Source organism: Catharus ustulatus, chromosome 16 (assembly GCF_009819885.2).
Source record: "Catharus ustulatus isolate bCatUst1 chromosome 16, bCatUst1.pri.v2, whole genome shotgun sequence".
Lineage (NCBI taxonomy): Eukaryota > Metazoa > Chordata > Aves > Passeriformes > Turdidae > Catharus > Catharus ustulatus.
Window position 1 is genome coordinate 99,017 of NC_046236.1, and position 21,056 is coordinate 120,072.

General features: G+C 44.9%; 1 protein-coding gene across 2 annotated transcripts in view; it reads right to left on the reverse strand.

The window, feature by feature from the left end:
• Nucleotides 1–585: 585 nt before the first annotated feature.
• Nucleotides 586–21,056, reverse strand: part of GLYR1 (glyoxylate reductase 1 homolog) — a 33,633-nt gene continuing 13,162 nt past the window's right edge. For both annotated transcript variants that reach the window (XM_033073712.2, XM_033073711.2), the window contains 11 exons: nt 18,960–19,046; nt 18,023–18,079; nt 16,922–16,972; nt 16,718–16,791; nt 14,916–15,015; nt 13,627–13,737; nt 13,230–13,331; nt 5,378–5,540; nt 4,781–4,960; nt 4,188–4,312; nt 586–3,849 (listed from right to left, as the gene is read on the reverse strand). In XM_033073712.2, coding sequence (XP_032929603.1) covers nt 3,775–3,849; nt 4,188–4,312; nt 4,781–4,960; nt 5,378–5,540; nt 13,230–13,331; nt 13,627–13,737; nt 14,916–15,015; nt 16,718–16,791; nt 16,922–16,972; nt 18,023–18,079; nt 18,960–19,046 — 1,125 coding nt within the window. In that variant the 3' untranslated portion in view covers nt 586–3,774. The remainder of the gene's footprint in view (nt 3,850–4,187; nt 4,313–4,780; nt 4,961–5,377; nt 5,541–13,229; nt 13,332–13,626; nt 13,738–14,915; nt 15,016–16,717; nt 16,792–16,921; nt 16,973–18,022; nt 18,080–18,959; nt 19,047–21,056) is intronic.

Below are 21,056 nucleotides of genomic sequence, written 5' to 3' on the forward strand. Positions count from 1 at the left end.
CACTCATCTACACTTCATTTCAGCCTCGTGCCTCAGGGTAGGGAACAGCTACTGCTGTCCAGCTGTCTGATGATCCACAAGCAGTATTCAGAGCTTGTAAACATTTCAGTTAAGGATCATGTCTTAGAATACCCAACTCAGTGCTGTATTAGTGTTCACAGAATCATGGGATGGCTGGGATTGAGAGGATCATTAATGCTCATCTCGTTTCACCCTCCTGTGATGGACAGGAATCTTCCACTGGACTCAAAAAACCCCAAATGCCAGAAGGATGGATATCCCAGCCCAAAATTTAACAGAAGTTGTCATCAACACCAGAACATTAAAACCAAGCAGCCTCCTCTCGTCCCAGATGCATGCAGCCCTCTGCACACAGAGTATGGCATTTATCCAAACTCATCCTCTGTGATGCCTCACTGACAGTTCCAGTCTTCAGCAATGACTGAAGTGCTTTCAGGATTACTTTGTTTTCAGATTACTTGGTTTTCAGCAGCTCTGAGTTTCTAATGTTTTGAGGAACACATACTTCCTTAATGCTCCAAGACAGCTCTGACAGGCTTTAGAAAATGCCACAAGAACACTCTGTTACCAAGAAAGGTTTTATTCTTTTTGCCAGTAGCTTTGTTAATTGCACCAAAAAAAAAAATCTTTGCCGTTTAAACATTTTCACACATCCTATTCTGAATGACAAATGTTAATTAAAAACAAGGCAGGAAAATAAAAATTCACAACCTTAATGAACTACGGGATCTATCATCAAGGAAAAAGGAAACTGCTTTTCTTACAAGCTTTTCACAAGTGTCACATTTTGTCTTTAAAAAGGAGGAGTCAAAAAAAAAGTAAACTTCTAAAACAAATCTTCATAAAAAGAAACTTTACAGAATTGTCAACAATATTAGGACAACATTAACTAACCAGTTTTGTTAGAGCATCTCTCAATCCACTGCTTCCCCCACTTCCCTCCCCCAAATCTCAGGCCTAGGAATATATTCAAATCCATGTTCCGAGGCTACAGAAATAAATACAAGAATCTGAGTGAGACTGACAGCAATCTCAACCGGCATCTGGAACAGTCTGGATTCCCCCATTTCCATCCCTCCTCTTCACAGCCACATCAGAGCTCCTGGTCTCCTCCTGCTCCTCCTGGGCACACCTGTGACTGCACAGCTGTCCAGGCATGATTGCAGTCACTCTACAGCCACCCACAATGGCTGAAAGCTGCAGACAGACCATCCCAGGATAAATTACTGTGTTGAACTAGGCCACATCTGCCACTCCTACAGAAATAACCATCTCTATTCTGGGAAGTACAGTATTTCTAGAAACAAACCTTGCAGCAGTAAGCTGCCTAGGGACTGGTCCTTTGAATTCATTATGAAATGCCTATCACAGGACTTGAGAGCTCCTTTGGCATTCTCTCTGTATCTGGAGGCAACACAAACTAACAAAGATCCTCCATTACCTTTGCTCACACCCATTCACCACCACTCTAGCCCAAGAGAGCAGGGACACTGAACTAACTACTGAACTAGCCACTGGCCACTGAACTTGCTCAGCACAGTTCACTCTCAACTGCACATGGGACAGTACCTCCTTCTTCCTCTTAAAAGATTTTTTCCTTTAGTCTCATCTCCAGCCCCCAAACCCACAACTTCCCTCAGATGCCCTCAATGTGTAATTCATACAAGAGACTTTTTTTACTGTGGCATGTTTAACAAAGGACTTCAGATGCTAACAGTGGAGTTGTGGATGGCGAGGAACAGTGTGCCAAAGAAGGTCAATGGCTAGCAACCCTGGCACTTTTATGTGCCTTTAATATAAATACCTACATGCAGAATGGCAGTGGCATTTCCAAAGGAACATGGGTGTAGAATTACCATCGCTCACATGCAGTGCCCAACAGGCAGTGAGGTCTGACAGCTCTGTTGCCAGGTATTCACCACAGGACATAAGTAATGCAGAATACAGCATTAGCCCACAAGGAACAGTCATCACAGGAGGTGAAATAATCAAAGTAACATTTACAGCATGAGATGTTGTGATTCAAAATGAGTATGTGACACTCTCTTGACAAGGTGCCCCTGAGCCATAAATACATGCTGCACAAAGCAGGACTTGGTAAGAAATCCTAACCCCAGGGAAATTTCCTTACACAGCCATTAAGTTTCTAGAAAAAAAAGGTGATAAGGTGGCAAGAGACAGATGTCAGGAACACAGCTTAATTTGAATCTGTCTTCTTTCCTTTCAGAATCCCAGCCCAAGGGAGGAAGGAGATTGTACCACTGAGAAGTGATTTTGGCCAAAGTTTCTCACTGTCATTTTTCTAACACTCGAATTTAAAATGCAAGAACACTCTCAAAAGGCTAATACTGAGAATTGGAAAAAAACCCCAAACAAACCAAAAACCAAGCCACACTGTCAATTTTCAGTGACAGGCATCCTTTGGACTCTGGGTTGCTCTGCTACATTAAGAGCCTTGGCATCTGCAGGTCATGTCACCCATCTCTAGACTAAAGCTCAGCAGTGGTCTTAGCCTCCTCAGTTTCTGTTACTGGTCCTTCTAGAAGTTGGTTTCTGGCCACAAGCAGAGTTCACAGATACAGGGAGAAGGCATATGTGGTAGCATATTGTACCCAAAGTAGTAACACTTAGAACATGTATGGAAAATCTGACATGTATAAAGTTCACTAGTCAGTACACAAAAGTATCCCTGTGAGGTAGGTAACCATCACCCACCTTTATAGATGGGCAAACAGGCTGAGAGATGTGACAACCATGCAAAGGCCAGAGAGTGTGGAAAGGAGCTCAGGAATTTAAATCTCTTGGATTATTCTTCTGTCCCCTTTCAGACTCACCACTCTGCTTGTGACACTGCTGTAATCCAAGACACCTTTGCAATTATTGACTACGAGGATAAAAAAAAACAAGTAATAACGTAACATAAGCTAAGGCCCAGAACAATTAAACTCTCTAGCCCAGTTTTATAGGCTCTATGTTTCTCTTCCAGTTTTCTAAACAAACATGTTACTTTCTAATGATGTTTTGGATGGGCTATGATAAGCCTTTCAAGAGCCTCACTGATATTGGCATTCTCCTATTTTCAGTACAGTTTGTGTTCCCTAAGCTGTAGTTGTCTGTACAGGGGAAGACTTGGATGCAATGTGTGGTCTTTAACAGTACAAGAACTCCTCCATCAATATGCTGGGGAAAGTGGAAGTCTAAAAAGAAATTGAATCAATTCCCCTTACCCTCTGGAACTGCCCTTCTCCTCCATGGGAGGTGCTTTGTTCACTAACAGTGGCTAATTAGCAGGAATGCTCCTCACCTTATTTGGGACCAAGGACTTGAGTGATATTCACAGGTAGATGAGATGTATGTTACCCTGTCCCCTCGATGCAGAGAGTCCAACACTTGCATTATTTCACAGCAAAGGAGAAAAGGGATTGCTAGAAACGGCATCTTGGACAAGCAAACAAAGAGGAAAATTAAAGCAGCCAAGCAGCAGATTTCTGGCAGAGTTGCCTCAGAGCTTCTGAACAATTGCCGCTGTTCCGTCTCATGACTGTCAGTGCATGGCATGGATTTTTCTAATTAAACTGCAACAATTTGAGCCCCCTCCTCCCCCCTCCTGCCGCAGTGGAAGGCTCACTACAGCAGATCTTAAAGTTTGTGTATAAAAGGAAATGGAAAGACAGAGATGGACTGGTCCAGAGTTAAAACCCAGTATTATAATAATATTAATAATCATCATATGAACAGTAAGAAGGGTGCAGCCTAATGGATGTAGGCCCTGTATACTGCAGACATGTCGTTGTCAGATTGGTCCAATGCTTTTGCTCGTTTATAGACCTAAAGAGAAATCAGAAAAGCATCAGAACTGCTCTTGTGTGAAGTCTTTTCCCAGCAGAAAAACTCCTTTGCTAACCACTGCAACCAGAGAACTGCACAGTATGTCAAATAATCCAAGTGCAGATCAGAAAATGACAGGTCTTTTTGTGTTTCCTGATGTATCATTCTAAGGGTCTCTACAATCAAAACAAATCCAATGCTACCCTAGTCAAAATATATTTCAATTACTATTCCCTTGTCTTAGAGATTATGCAATTCTTAGATCCATGTCTCTGGTTGACAAATGGCTCTGCTGAATAAATGCTGATGAACACATCTGAACACTGAACAACTCTTACCTCATTGGCAGCAGCTGCCATGGGAGTTGGGTGGTTGACAGAATCGCCCAGTGCAATGGCTAATCTAAGATCCTTCTGTATGTATTTCAGGTAGAAATCAGGTTTAAAGTTTCCTTGCAAGATATCTGTGGAGAGGAACCCACGCAAAAATTAAGCATGACAAAAGTAAGCCAAGCCCATGCTGCAGGGGGCTGCAATTCAACACCAATCTCCTTTTCCACTGCTGATCACTACTTTTAGCTTTCCTGTTTCTCTACTTTCTGTCTTCATCTGGCCACAGAAGATGATGTCACTACTGCCCATTGACAAAGTAAGCTCAGATTTCTAAGCAGCTTGCCCTCCACTTCACTTGTTACCCTGCCCCAATGAAATCCTAACTTAAGTCCTAAGCAGTCCTAACTCACATTCTCAGAAGTTCTAGCCATGAAGAGGAAGGAATGGGAATGCAGGTCTTCATTTCCAGAATGCTTAAAATAACCATAATCCCAGGCTGATGAAGATGGGACTGTTATTTTCTACCTTTTGCCACTATCTGAAAAGCTGGTAGATTGCAAAAAATGACCTGTAAGAAAAAAAATGTAAGAGAACTTTACTTTGGCACTTCTGGTCCAGGAAGATGCTGGCAAGTTGTCCCTGATTGAGGATATCCAGAAGGGTCTGCTGGGACTGGCCAGTCACTTGAGCCAAAGTCAGTCCTTCTGCTATTGTTGCCATGAAGCTGCCTTGGACCATGTTCACAATCAGCATCATCTTGGCAGCATTGCCTACTTCACCTGGGAGTGAGACACACCATTGGGATTCCTCCAGAAGAGAAATAGCAGCCCTGCTTCCCCACCCCACACAGCAGTAACACTGCTAGACTCCTGGCATCAAGCACTTAGCAGCTCTTCCTTGCCCTGAAAGACTTCAGAAAATATCCCCATTTTCCAACCACTCAAAAGAATGGAAAAATCATAAGAAAACATGATTTAAAACCAAAAGCATCACAGATCCTCTAAAATGAGTCAGCATTCAAAAAAGAAACTGTAGCCTGCAGGCTCTGAAACTGGCCAAGTTCTCGATGAGCAGGCCATTTTCCCACACTGCCCACTGAGAAAAGAAAAAGATGACACATACATCTCAGACTCCTTGTTGAAATTCCCAGTCCTTGCACTAAGAAACTGCTATCAGGCCCTCCATGTTTCAATTACCTAGGAAAAAAGAGGTTTTCCCCATGGCTTGGAAACAGCTGCTGCAATCCTCATATAAACCCCTGTCGCCAGCTGCCAGGATCACAAGCATTCCATCATTAGAGAGCTGCTGGTTTCCTGAGACCGGTGCTTCCAGAAAGCGACCACCTCGGGACACTATCACCTGGGAGAAGAGCATCTCTAGTTAGCTGTGCATGAACAGCAGTAGGAACATCAGCTCCAAAATATAAACAGGAGAGGAAAGCACTAATGTGATGTATCACACTGTATCCTGCAAAGTGTGCTTAAGACCAAAAGTTGACCTCACTCTCCAGGTAAGACTCTCCTGCACCCATCACTACTGTGCACATTTTAAGCAGCTGAACTGCTTTAGTCATGGCACCCTATACTGGCCAAGGGATCAATGCTGAAGGTGTGTATGTGGCTTAAGAATCTCAGAAGACTGATCATTATATTTTCTCTCTTTCCCAGAAAAGAAAGGCCTTTGACAGATCTCTTCAGCCAAACGTTTACTAATATCAGTGATTTGCATTCTCCAAATTGATGTTATGCATTAAGTGCATCACTGTCCTGGGGTGACGTTATGGTGCTTGTATCTCCAATCGTGTGTTCTGTTTATGCCCGGTTTTGTCTTTCAGGACTAACTCTGAAAGTGAAGGTCTGTTTTGTCTGCTTATCAGCTGGCTCCCCTCCCCCATCATCTGTGCTTAGGGGAGGCTAGGTTTGCTGGCTTGGGCTGGCTTTTGCTTGGCTTGCTGGCTTTGGCTTTGCTTGTTTTTGCTTTTGCTTATTAGTTAGTTTAGTTAGGCAGTCCAATTACATTCCCTGGACTGTTTTTTTTGTTCTTTCTTTCTATCCCTTTCCTGAATACCATCTGAACCTGCTTCGGTCTGGGACCTGGGAAACACCAAGGAACATTGGGACTCTGCAATTTGTGATCTGCAGCAGTTATCCCCAGCGCCGGAGACCGATAACTGGCCGACCACTCGCAGGAGAGATTTTCTGAGTTTGTCATCCTCTCACACCTGTGAAAGAGTTTTTTGTCATCTGGGGCTGTTCATTTTCTTGAGTTGGGGAGTGTTTTGTTTGTAAAATAAACAGTTTTTTTCCACTTTTCCTCTGAGGAAATTCTACCCACACCCAGTGGTGGGGGGAGGAGTCGTGGGGGATTTGTTTTCTACGGGCCCCTTCCAGAGGTTTTCCCCAGATTTGCCCTAAACTAGGACAAATATTGGCGCCCAATCATGGGGCAGGGGCTCGAGAAAGTGCAAAAAACTTTGTTCTAATAATATTTTAGTTCCAATTACTTTGTGTTGGTATAACTGGCTATGTTGTTTGAACTCGTAATGTCTCTTGGGGTGGAGGCCTGCATGTGTTTCTGGTCCCTAGGGTTTTTTGAGGTCTTAATAGCTCCGTGGTCCCTAGGTTTATTTTCTTATCCAGAAATAGCTCCGGTATTGTCCCTAATACATAGTTTCTGTAGTAGAGAGGCACTGACCAGAATATCCATCGGGCTGGGCTTGGTTGTAATGGCTTGCAGGAGGTTTATAAAGATGCTGGAGTCTGTTCCAGGAATGTATGGTTTGAGGTTATGGTTATGTGCCCAGTTTGTTAGAGGAGAGCAGGGGATGAGGCTTTTCAGCCTTTGTTTTCCTTCCTCTCCTCTGAATTTGTTACATCCCTATTAGAGAATGTTCAGTTCCCCCTAAATGTTAAAGAGACCATCTTTCTGGTGTTTAATCTAGTAAGCTTTCTTTATACAGTCTGCAGTTTCTATAGGATAAGAGCTGAGATTTCTAGAGGGGCTGATGAGACTCCTGATTTAGGAGTAGAGCCAAGTGTGAGGAATCCTGAGTGGTGTGGGAAATGGGAGGATATGGGCCAAATCTTGAAGGAATTTTCTGACCCTATAGTCTGGGACTTTCCATGTGAACAAATTCAGAACCCAGCTGAGGTGGCAAAGTACCTGAAAGAGAAGTGCCATGATAACACTAAGGAGAAAAAGATCATTGCAGTGAGCTGGGCCCTGGCATATGCTTATCGCACCCTGCTAGATACTGTAGGGCAGCAGACAGAGGAAAGGGGACAGGGAGATAAATCAGCCACTATCCCAGTCACTCAGGCTGTAGCCAACACCCCAGGCTCGAGGCCAGCAGCTAAACCAGACAGTAAGCCTCAACCAATGGCTGTTGCTACTAGCGCGAGAAGTGGAAAGTGCACAGACAAGACCAATTGACCAGTGGATGACGATGATGATGATGATGCAGGAGAAGGACCCTCAGTGCCTCCTGACATAAAACCAGGAGTCAAAGCAACTGGTACACGATCAGAGGCCAATATTGAATCCTTTTCCCTAGGGGACCTCCGTGGTCTAAGAAAGGATTACACTCGATGACCTGATGAGTCTATAATGAGTTGGTTGGTCTGTCTTTGGGATGCTGCAGGCAAGGCTACAATTCTGGATGGTACTGAAGCGAGGTATTTGGGATCCCTGTCACATGATCCTGTCATCGACGTAGGAATGATGAGGGGGACTAACCCTCACAGCCTCTGGGCACGGGTCCTGGACAGTGTAGCACAAAGATACCTGTGGTGCAGATGATCTTTATATGCAGCAGACACAGTGGAAGACTATAGAACAAGGGATCCAACGCCTGAGAGAAATGGCAGTAGCAGAGATTATCTTCTCTGATGACATAACAACTAGGAATCCAGATTTGGTACCATGTACATCTGTGATGTGGCAAAAACTTGTGCGACTTGGGCCACGTGAATATGCTTCTGCTTTAGCAATAATGAAGTGGGATGAGGGGGATGAGACCGTGCTCGATACGGCGAAGAAGCTCTGAGCATATGCAGATGCTGTACATGGTCCAACACATGCCAGAATCGCAGCTATGGAAACACGTCTGCAGAAATTAGAAGTCAAGATAGAAGAGAATCATAAGAGACTCAGGGAGGAGATTAAGGAGGACCTTCTCCAAATCTTGGCTGTACAAATTAGAGGCCCTGGTATCCAATGCAGACATTCCCCCGATGGGGAGAGAAGGTACATCCCACGGGCTGAGCTGTGGTTCTTCCTGCGTGATTGTGGAGAAAACATGAGGAGATGGGATGGAAAATCTACTGCTGCTCTGGCACAACAGGTGCGTGAATTGAAGGAAGGCAAGACTCAAAGAGGAAGTTCCACCAAAAGGAGAGCAGCTCCAGTTGCCCGTAGCCAAATTGCCAAGTATGATGATGATGATGACATGTCCGATCCCCTTGAAGGAACCTCTAAGACATGTGTCCAAGGAAAGAAGGATAAACAGGCTTAGAGGGGCTCTGCTTCTAGCCAGGGCGAGGTGAGGGACTGTGGATTTGTTGGCCTGGCACATCGGAACCACAAAGGTATAAAGCTTTGGTTGATACTGGTGCACAATGCACATTAGTCCCATCAAGATATGTGGGGGCAGAATCTGTCTCTATTGCTGGCGTGACAGGTGGATCACAAGACTTTACCTTGGTGGAAGCTGAAGTGAGTCTGACTGGAAAGGAATGGAAAAAACACCCTATTGTGACTGGCCCAGAGGGCCCATGCATTTTAGGCATAGATTACCTCTGAAGGGGGTATTTTAGAGACCAAAAGGATTCAGGTGGGCATTTGGGATAGCAGCTCTGGTGACAGAGGGCATCCAACAATTGAACACCTTGCCCGGACTGTCCGAGAATCCAACTACAGTAGAACTTCTGAAGGGAGAAGAGCAAAAGGTACCAATCGCCACTTCAACAGTGCATCGCCGACAATATAGAACAACTCAAGATGCTGTGGTTCCCATCCATAAGATGATCCGAGAGCTGGAGAGCCAAGGGGTGGTCAGCAAAACCCACTCACCCTTCAACAGCCCCATCTGGCCTGTGCCTAAATCTGAAGGGGAATGGAGATTGACAGTGGACTACCGTGCATTGAATGAAGTGACTCCACCACTTAGTGCTGCTGTGCCGGACATGGTGGAACTGCAGTCCGAGCTGGAGTCCAATGCAGCAAAGTGGTATGCCACTATTGATATCGCCAATGCATTTTTCTCCATTCCTCTGGCAGCAGAATGCAGGCCTCAGTTTGCCTTTACATGGAGGGGTGTGCAGTATACCTGGAACTGACTGCCCCAGGGGTGGAAGCACAGTCCTAACCATCTGCCATGGACTGATCCAGGCTACACTAGAACATCTACAATATATTGATGATATCACTGTGTTGGGGAACACAGCAGCAGAAGTGTTTGAGAAAGAAGAGGAAATCATCCGAATCCTCCTGGAAGCTGGCTTTGCCATCAAGAAGAGTAAAGTTAAGAGACCTGCTCAGGAGATCCAGTGGGCAGCGTCAGATTCCTACTGATGTCATCAACAAAATCACAGCTATGTCCCCACCAACCAACAAGAAGGCGACACAAGCTTTCTTAGGCGCCACAGGTTTTTGGAGGATGCACATTCCTGAGTACAGTCAGATTGTGAGCCCTCTTTACATGGTTACCCACAAGAACGATTTCCATCGGGGCCCTGAGCAGCAACAAGCTTTTGCCCAGATAAAGCAGGAAATTGCTCATGCCGTAGCCCTTGGCCCAGTCAGTACAGGACCAGAGGTGAAGAAAGTGCTTTTCTCTGCAGCCAGGAGCCATGGTTTGTCCTGGAGCCTGTGGCAGAAGGTGCCTGATGAGACTCAAGGCCGACCACTGGGATTCTGGAGTCAGAGCTACAGAGGGTCTGAAGGTAACTACACCCCAACAGAGAAGGAGATCTTGGCTGCCTACGAGGGAGTCCAAGCCACCTCAGAGGTGATTGGTACAGAAGCACAACTCCTCCTGGCAGCCCGACTACCAGTGCTAGGGTGGATGTTCAGAAGAAACGTTCTCTCCATCCACCATGCCACCAGTGCTACACATGGAGCAATGGAGCAAGTGGATTGCCCTCATCACACAGCACGCCCGGACTGGAAAACTGAATCGCCCTGGGATTTTGGAAGTAATTACAAATTGCCCCGAAGGTGAAAGTTTTGGTGTCACAGACGAGGAACAAGAACCAGTGACACGGGCTGAAGAAGCTCCACCATACAACCAACTGCCAGCAGAGGAAACACGTTACGCTTTATTCACTGATGGTTCCTGTTGCATCGTAGGGATGAATCGAGGTGGAAAGCAGCCATATGGAGCCCCACACGATGGGCTGCGGAGGCCACTGAAGGAGAGGGTGGATCAAGTCAATTTGCTGAACTCAAAGCCATTCAGCTGGCCCTAGACATTGCAGAAAGAGAGAAGTGGCCAAAGCTTTATCTGTACACTGATTCCTGGATGGCAACCAATGCTTTGTGGGGATGGCTGGAGAGATGGAAAGAGGCAAACTGGCAGCGTAGAAGAAAACCAATTTGGGCTGCTGAAGAGTGGAAAGACATCGCTACCTGGTTAGACAAACTACCTGTGAAATTTGCCATGTAGATGCCCATGTCCCCAGAAGTAGAGCTAATGAAGAGCAGCAAAACAATCAGAAGGTAGATCAGGCTGCAAGGTAGGGGTGTCAAAGAGAGACCTTGATTGGCAACACAAGGGAGAATTGTTCCTAGCATGATGAGTGCATGATGCCTCAGGCCACCAAGGCAGAGATGCCACCTGCAAGTGGGCACGAGACCAAGGGGTGGATCTAACCATGGACAGTATTTCTCAGGTTATCCATGACTGTGATACGTGAGCTGCCATCAAACAGGCCAAGTGGGTGAAGCCCCTCTGGTATGGGAGTGATGGTCCAAGTACAAGTACGGGGAGGCCTGGCAAATTGACTACATCACACTGCCTCAGACCCGCCAAGGCAAGCGCTATGTACTGACCATGGTGGAAGCCACCACTGGATGGTTGGAAACCTACCCTGTGTCTCATGCTACAGCCCATAACACCATCCTGGGCCTTGAAAAGCAGGTCCTTTGGAGTCCTGAGAGGACTGAGTCAGACAATAGGACTCAATTTAAGAATAGCCTTATCAACACCTGGGCTAGGGAACATGGCATTGAGTGGGTGTACCACATCTCCTACCATGCATCAGCTGCAGGTAAAGTGGAGAGGTACAATGGATTGTTAAAAACTACCTTGAAAGCATTGGGTGGGGGATCTTTCAGAAACTGGGAGCAGCATTTAGCAAAGGCCACCTGGTTAGTTAACACCCGAGGCTCCACCAACCAAGCAGGTCTCGCCCAGTCTGAATCCCTTAATATAGTAGATGGAGATAAAGTCCCAGTGGCACATATCACAGGTTTGTTAGGGAAGACAGTATGGATCAATTCTGCCTCGTGAACAGACAAACCCATTCGTGGAATTGTCTTTGCTCAAGGACCAGGTTGTACATGGTGGATAATGCAGAGATGAAACAACATGATGTGTACCTCAGGGAGATCTGATTGTGGGGTGAGACTCATATGCAAATATCATTGTTTGCTGAATGTTACCAACATTGTCTGTACATTAGATCACACAGACAGGAGACAGAAGAAAATGTATAAGTGTCGAAGGTCTGAGCAAGTGAGATGGAAGTTTTAACTTGATGAAGTTTTTACATGGTCTTTAGTAGTATGCTCACGATATGGAGATAAGGGGTGGAATGTCCTGAGGTGATGTTATGGTGCTTGTATCCCCAATCGTGTGTTCTGTTTATGCCTGGTATTATGTTCTGTCTTTCAGGACTAACTCTGAAGGTTTGTTTTGTCTGCTTATCAGCTGGCTCCCCTCCCCCATCATCTGTGCATAGGGGAGGCTAGGTTTGCTGGCTCAGGGTTGCTTTTGCTTATTAGTTAGTTTAGTTAGAACAAAAAAAAAAAAAAAAAAAAAAAAAAATAGTCCAGGGAAAGAAATTGGACTGCCTTTCTTTCTTTCCCTTTCCTGAATACCATCTGAACCTGTTCCGGACCAGGACCTGGGAAACACCAAGGAACACGGGGAGTCTGCAATTTGTGATCTGCAGCAGTCATCCCCAGTGTGGGAGACCGATAACTGGCCGACCACTCACAGGAGAGACTTTCTGGATTTGTCATCCTCTCAGAGCAGTGAAAAAGTATTTTTGTCATCTGGGGCTGTTCATTTTCTTTTCTTGTGTTGGGGAGTGTTTTGTTTGTTAAATAAACAGGTTTTTTCCACTTTTCCTTTGAGGAAATTCTTCCTGAACCTGGTGGTGGGGGGAGGAGTCGTGGGGGTTTTGTTTTCTGAGAGCTCCTTCCAGAGGTTTTCCCCAAATTTGCCCTAAACTAGGACAATCACCAACATATCTACTTAAAACTTCAGCAAAACCAGCTCCAGTAAAACTACAGACAATGCCTTTACGGCAGTGGAGAACAATCAAGATGCCAAAAAGAAATCACAGATACCACAGTAGAAGTAATCAGAACACCTCTACAGAAATCCTACAATAATATTTCTATAGAATGAAATGTGAAGATATTAATTTTCCCCAACCAGAGCATTTAAACTGGGCAGATGATGCATTTTATCAGTCATTAATCCAGACAGGGTTTTACCCTCCAGTTTGCTACAGAATACCAATGTGTCTACAAATATTTCTTAGGGGATCAAAATTTGGCTGTTTGCACTGGTGTCAGATAACAGCTCTGCCAAATCTGCAGGCTTTGCTGGTCTCACCAGGGAACATCTAATTCAATGCCATTTGCTTGTCAAGATTTGACAGGTTATTTTGTCTTGTTTGCCTGGAACTTGAGAAGAAGCCCAAAGACCTCTAAAAGCAGTTTTATTACCAACAGGTAATAAAGTGCCCGAAGCAACACAAACTGTAGAACTGCTGCTGAATGCACTGCTGCTGTTAACAGACTCAGTTCAGTGATTACCTGGGCCAGCTCTGTGACTGTATCTGCATCCACGGTGGACATATCCACATAACACTTCCCTGGTCGAATCCCCTGCAACACTCCACTTGGACCAAGCACCAGCTGTGGAGAACAGAAGAGCGGTAAAGCAATAGGGTGTCTGCAGAGAAACCCCAGTTCTACAGGTGTCCAGCTGAGCCTAGCACTGCAGTGGCAGACCCCCAGAAGGTTATCAGAACCTGCCCTCAAAGATGTAGTTTTTAAAATGCTTAATTTTTGTTGGGACATTTATTTTTTACAGCAGCTGCACTGCTCAGGATGTACAATGCTACTGTGGTTAGCAGGAATCAGAACTGGCATTCAGTGACTGCCATCTCGTAGTCTAACCAGTGGTGGTAAAATAAGAGCTAATCCTTACATCCTTTGCTGCTTTTGGATCTGATACACAGGCAAACGTGATGTCACAGGTGGAGACTACTTCAGCAGGGGTTCTTCCCAGCCGTGCACCCTCCTGGATGAACAAATCACACTGCAAAAGGCACAAGTCCAAAGGTAAGACAAATACAGAGCAAATTGATTCTCTGCATTTTGCTGTAAAATCTCCACTGCTGGACACAACTCCAAAGGGGTCAGGCTTGTTAATCGCCTTCTTCTGTTGCTTTGTCTACACAAACACACACACAACACGCGTGCATGCGGGGCTCTTTTGCAGCTTTTCTGAAGAATGGGTGAAGAACTTTGAAAGAAAGGCACAAATACACAAAACTCTTAGACAAAACAGTAAGAATGTTGTGGGTTTGACAAGAAATTATTAGGAAAAAAAGGGAGATTTAGGGAAAAAATTGGTAAAAGGACATAGCAAAATGTGTAACTGGATAGTAACAGGAATATATAGCTGAGACTGATGTGTTTCAGAGGGCTGCTGCTTCAAAATCTTAGCTCCTTCTTACCCTATCCCCTCATACCAGCCATGTTTTCCTCTTGAATAAATAATTCTTTTAATCCCCTTTTAACAAAGTAACCACAGTGTCCTTCCTGCTTTGCTATTGCACAGCATCTTCCGAGTACCACATCTCCCCCAGCTACCTACTTTTCCTCCTCTGCTACAAAAAGTAACACTGTCAAGTATATAAGTGCAATGCAATATAAGCTCCTTTTTCATTTTGAATACTCCTATAAAACCCTTCTCCATCTTAGTCTCATGACACAGCAGGTCCTTGACAGAATGCTTGTTATTACATGACTAGCACAATAGGTGTAAACTAGCCTGTGACAGAGCAGTGCATCTTATCATACCTCAATCTTGTGGGATAACTCCCTGCACCTGGCCTTTTTGGCACAATACATTGACTGGCTATTCACATCAGCAGTATTTTCAGAGGCACGTTACATCCCATTCTCCAACACACACACACACACACATATATATATATATATACACAGGGATGCAACTCTTCTGACAACTCTCTCCTCTCACACAAAAGGCAGAGGGGCAGGACTGCTGACATGAGTGACCACACTAGAACAGACCACAGCTGCACCTAGTCACATGTGCCCACCAATAAGCACTTAGGAAACAGGACAGAAAAGGGCAGCAAACATATCCTTGCATTTCTTTGTCATCCTCTCCCAGGCACCACTGACAGATGATTCCATTAGATACAGGGGGTAACTGAATGTTTAAGAGACGTTTAAGTACATGCCTACCTTCTCAGCAGTTCGGTTCCAGACGGTGACAGTGTGACCCATCTTCAGCAAGTTGGAGACAATGCCACTTCCCATCAAACCAAGGCCCAGAAATCCTATCCTGAGGGTACAGATAAATATTAATGCAAGAGAAAGCAGTGTCAGTTTCTCATGGTGCTGGAAATGATGAAGAGCAAACTGGAGCATCACCAGCACAAAAAAAATACCCAAACAAACAATGGGCAAACACTGAACTTTATAAGCAAGCTAGAATTTATTCTGCTTAGCAAACATCCCTAACAGTTTCCTGAAGAAAGTCTTTAATCTATTTCAGAAGAACACCTAATTATTAAAGGTTTGGATAATCTGGATTCTTTGGGGTGGTTTGTTTGTGTGCGGTTTTTTGATTACTAATATTGCTGTTTGTGCGCTTTCTGTTGACAGTCATTGCCTTACTGAAGTTAAAGGGAACACTTAGAAATGAGCAGGTGCTTCTCTAATTCATTTTCTGACTTTAAAGCTAAGTCAGGCATACAATACTTGCTTGTATAACTGAATGACACATTAGTATCTTAGTTGTAATAAAACCTAGCAAAGACTACTGGGCTAAACATCATGCCAGATGGAAGACTAGTCCCTGCTCTACAGCTGCCATTTCAGATACTGGAAGAATGGAAATATTAGGCCAGTACAGGTCACTATCAGTCCCAGAAAACAGCGCTCCCCTCCTCCTGCAAGCTGGAAAAAGAGTTTTGCTCCCTCCATTAAAAAAAACCGACAATATGCCACCAAGCCCCTACAATTACCTGCAACAGGAATTCCTCTGCAGGTATTGCTGCAAGAACCCTTTTATCCATCATGCAACTTCCCACAAAACCCAGTTTTCACAGAGATTCTGAAACATTCAGTTATATCCAAGGTAATGTCACAACAAAATTTACCTGGCAAACCTGCAGTTAATTCTGCAGAATTATCCACACTACAGCTGCACTGTGGCTTTCACAAGCCACCCGTCCTCTTCCAGCTAGCCATGCTGTCTTTTCTCCAAGCAAAATTATTTAGACAGAGCAGAGCAAATCACTACAAGCTCCTGACATGGCCCAAATAAGGTCTACCTCTTTTCAAGTCTCTAAACCAGCAGAGATATTCCTTCCTTCTCAACCCACCTCTGAGATGCACTTTCCTGAGAGACTGTTTTACCTAAACAGCTTCATTATTTTTGTTCCCCTACAGTGCAGGTGAGAACTGACATCCCATGTGAACTGCCTGAACAGCAAACAGCAAGAGTGGCCTGAACTCAATTTGAACAGAGCAGAAGTTACAGAGCTAAACAGGAAACTCAAATTAGGCTTCTCTCACTCTAAAAAGGAGAACATGGGTGTTAGGAGAAAACAGAAAGCTCACGTGCTACACAGCAAAGTTCTTGCGATGGCAGAACATATCTCCCTCTTCCTCTTGTCTTCTGCATGCTCAGGAGAGGGAGTGAACAACCCCAGTCAACTGCCATGCACTACTAGAGACAAATTCCCTTTTATCTTCCTATCTTATGTGACACTCAGGAATACTGCTGGGACCTGCTGAAAAGGGGAACTGCAGAAACACTCCAAATAGCAGATGTATCCAGGACAAAACTTACTCTGAATTTTGTATTGCACAGCCTCCTTTTTTTTTAGCTGCCTCCCTCCCACCTTGCCCCCAAAAGAGTTTCACACAAGGAGAGAAGGAATGTGCAGTTAAAGGGAAATGTTAGGTTTATTCATTCTCAGTGACAGCCTGGAGTGTGAGCTGAGAAGGAAATGGCTGAAGCGTATTGGAGATCTTACTTTTTGTCTGTAGGTGTGATGCTGCCATTGACTGCCGTACTGTCTGCTGCTTGGATGGAGGTAGATCCTGTCTCCTGAGGGAGTGGGGCAGGGGGAAGAGAGGGGGGGAGGGGAAAAATTATAATAACAATGTAATGCATAGCTCTGGAAGAACTGCAAGGCCTCATAACAATAAAAATCCATCAAAATGAAGATTTGCTTTACCTCTTCACAAACCTTCAGTTTCTTTGTGATGGCTTGATAGCAGACTGCTGGCTGTATGGAGAAGACAAAGGATTCAGGGGAAGAAAGTGCTGATTTACTCTCTTGAGCAAGCAGACCATATCCTTGTTCCAAAGAAACAAGCAGCTCACCCACCCACCACCACCTTCAAAGTAGGACAATTCTTCCCTCAAGGGGAGAAAATAAAACCTAAAATATATTGTAAGATATTAAGATTGTTCTTTCTCACCCTGCCCCAGCAATTCAGCATGTTTTCTAACAGAGGTTCTGCAAACTCCCTTCTGTAGTTCCTACAACAGGCTCCTCTGGAGGCACCAGAACCTGGGCCATCCCTACTCCTACACTTAGCTCTCTGAAGCCTGCCATGAAGCCTCATATCTACGCTCACTGTGTCTCCACAGCTGTGGAACCAAAATCTTCTGGTTAATATGAGAAGGCATGCTGCTTTCTACAAATGCTAAGACAAAGGCTGTTCCTCCCCATGCTGCTTACTGTGAATCTAGATAAAACTGTTAGCAGGTCTTAATCCTTCTAGCTCTGCCCAGATCCTCAGTGAGATATAAATACTTTTATGCTTAACCTGATCTCTTCTTCTCCTCCTGATGTTCACCACTGAATATAAAATCCTGCAAGACTTCTAACTCTCATGAGATAAACTGGCTGTATTTTACATTAAGCTTTTCCGGTTCTGGAAGTTTTCCTGCAACATTCAGTGAATTGACAAGCCTATCCCGATAAATAAACTGATAGGTGAACCATAAAAAACAATCAAGAGCATTTTTGAACACAAAAAAAAGCTTTTCCTGTCCATCCTGCTCATTCTACACAATTTATTACATCAGATCTGTCAAAAACTAGTGTTAGATAATCTTGAATTACTTAAAACTATTCACTGTACTTAATGTTAAATCACTCTAAATCTTAAGGCTTGGAAGTACCTCAACTAATTTAATTGCCAGCCTCTAAAGAACAGAGTTCTGGAGCTCTTTATGCATACTCCTTGTATTCAGTTTCAGCAAAGGGCCGGAACCAGTAAGGATTCCAATCTACCCAGCAGCATGATCCTGTCCGCCAAATCCTTACCTTCTCTGTCTGGCTTAGCAGGAAGTGATGAAAGTGTGGATCACTGTCCTTCACAGGCTACAAAGAAAGAAAGTACAGCCTCAGAAATAAATCCAGAGTCACTGAGTGACCACAGCACAACTCCCTTGCTCTCCTAAGCTGCATGAGAACAATCACATACGGGTGAAAATATAAAAATGTATCAGCTGTGTCAAGGAGCCTGTTTCAACTCAGTAGTTTACATAGTGTTTCATTCTCAAAACCAAAGCCGTTCAAATAAAATTCCTCATTTTTGGACATCTGTAGGAAAAGCAGAGAAGTATACAAGCAAGAATAACATGAGAGGAAGAAAACTCATATTCAGCTCCTTCCTCTCCCAAGCAAATGAAAACACTTATTTTCCAGCTTCCAAGGAATTCCACAAAATAGCATTCTGGGACTTGACTGGAGATTGCTACATGCCAAGTAAACCCATCCTGACAGCAACAAGGACTGCAGACCCAGATACCTTATCTTCCCATTAAGCATCACACATACTATCCTGGAATCTCATTGCTCTTATTCTGCTCTACTGATCATGTTTATTCAACAAAATCAAAAGGTTTTGAAAAGCTGCTCGTGAAGAAAGTCAAATGAAAGCACTCCATGTGATAGTATTCAGACAGGGACAGACTGTCCAGACCACCACCACTTTTGAGAAGTCATTCCCAAAAATGCTTTTGAAACAAGTAGTGTAAACATTAGTACAGCAAGTTAAGTGTGAATCTGCAAATAGCTCCACAGAGAGAGAAATCTCATTTCCCAGCATATTTCTGAACTATCTGGGGTATTGTTCAGCTTTGTTATGCTGCAGTATGTTCTGACACAAGAAGATAAGATCTCGCTGTTTTACAGCCAGACAAAAGGCTCTAGATTTGCTGCCACAAACTCAGATCCTAGGTGTTGTAAAGCTTCTCACCTCGCTCACACTTGGTGGCCATTTAAATCCAGCCACTGTTCCAGTCATCACCCTCTTCACTGTACTTGACTCCGGAATTGTGAGGTCCTGAGGAGACAGAAGAAGGATCAGAAAGAGCTTAAAACCTGGCTCAGGGGCTGGTCACAGCATGATCATCATTTGAGCACACAGAGAGCTTTAAAAGCATTACAAAGGCCCTCTATTTCACAGGCCTTTCAACAAGCATTCATATTTAAACACAGAGTACAGTAATTTCACGAATACAAGCCGCACCATTTTGACTAAAATTTTGCTCCCACACCAGAAATGTGGCTAATACTCAGGAGTGGCTAATATGTGAATAATTTTCTGACATTTACAACCTCAGGAGTGCCAGCCAGGGTGCCGAGCCGAGCACCTGTTTGTAAAAGCTGGCATTTCACGATTGTTACAAATTGTTACTCTGTTGCGCCGCGGGTGGAGCCTGGCAGGCAGTAAGGGGGGTGGGGAGAGAGGCGGGAGATCTCTCTCCTTCCCTCCTCTGCCACAGCCCGGGGAGGCGGCGGGGGCCCCGTGCCGCCATCGTCGCGGCTCGGGGGGAAGGCGGGGGCCCCGTGCTGCCAATCGCTGCGGCCCAAGGAGGAGGCGAGGGCCCCATGCCGCCATTGCCGCGGCCCGAGGAGGAGGCAGGGGGCCCCGTGCCGCCATCGCCGCGGCCCGGGGAGGAGGCGGGGGCCCCGTGCTGCCATCGCCGCGGCCCGGGGAGGAGGCAGGGGGCTCCGTCCCCGCCCACAACTGCAGGAGTTGGGGGGGCTCCGTCCCTGCCTGCCACCACGGGGCAGCGCCGGGCCAGGGTGAGCGAGCCCAGAGGAGGCAGCCGGCCCCGAGCGGCCCTGCCGAGCAGCAGCGCTGGGCTGGACCACCTGGCCCCGTCGGCAGCCCCGAGCGGGCCGAGCCAGTAAACCCCACCATGCCACGGTTCTGTTACTAATTGGCAACTTTGTTGCACATGGGTCTTCGCTGCGAACGACAGAGCGGCTTATACTCAGGTGCGGCTTATTTATGGACAAAGAACGAAATGTTTGCCAACACCCAGAGATGCGGCTTATAGTCCATGCGGCTTGTATTCGTGAAATTACTGTATTAGCAACACAGGTAAGGTGAGGAAAACATCAACTGTCAGTGAAGGAACTCAACCAGATTTATGGCTTCTGAAGAGTCCATTCTTCATACCTAAGAGGAATCACTGCACTTGTGTACTTATGCAATGAGTAGAAAAGAAACATGCTTGATCTTGTATTTTCCTTTGGTGGATGCAAAAATCTTAACAAATGAGTGAAGAACATCATCACAAGCAAAGGTCTGAACTTTTTTAATCCTACCCTGTCACAATAGAATAGTCTACCTGTTACCAGGAGAACCTTCAAAGCACGAGGTTGACAGCCACATCTGCTCAAGTCTGCAGAATCCATGATACAAACTGGTATATGGGCTGTCTCCTCTGCTCCACAGGCCCTGGTTTGTAGTATCATGATAGTACTCAACATACTGGGACTTTTACTGTTGAGCAGATTAAATTTTATCTTCTATTTCCCCAAGACATACAGATTAAAATAGGTCTTTATGCTGTAGGTCATAGACACATGCTATAGATATCTAGGATTTTATGCTACATGAAGAGAATGCACAGGACTTCTGCATAATATGTGCTGTCTTTCTCTGAAATGAGGGTTCGGAAATGGAGTCACATTATCTCCTCTCCAAAAGTACTTCCCAAAAATGCACAATACACCTTAGTATTCACACAGAAGCACAAGAGAACACTGTTTGCAAAAACAGCCAGAGCAAGACTCCTGGAGGTAACCAAGAACGATGCAACTGTCCAAGTGTTAGCAGGACAATGCAGACATCAGTCTCCAATCTTTTCTAGGGAGAGTCCTGCATACTTGAGCTGGTTAAGTGTGGATAAAACCTGCTTTGGTATCTATGAAGTTCTATTGCTCCTTCAAAAATATTTATACAAGCTATAAAAACAAGAGTATAAGAATTATCATATATGGCTACAGAGCCTTTCTAGACAGAGCACACTTCACCAACAACTGGATTCTTGATTTTTAT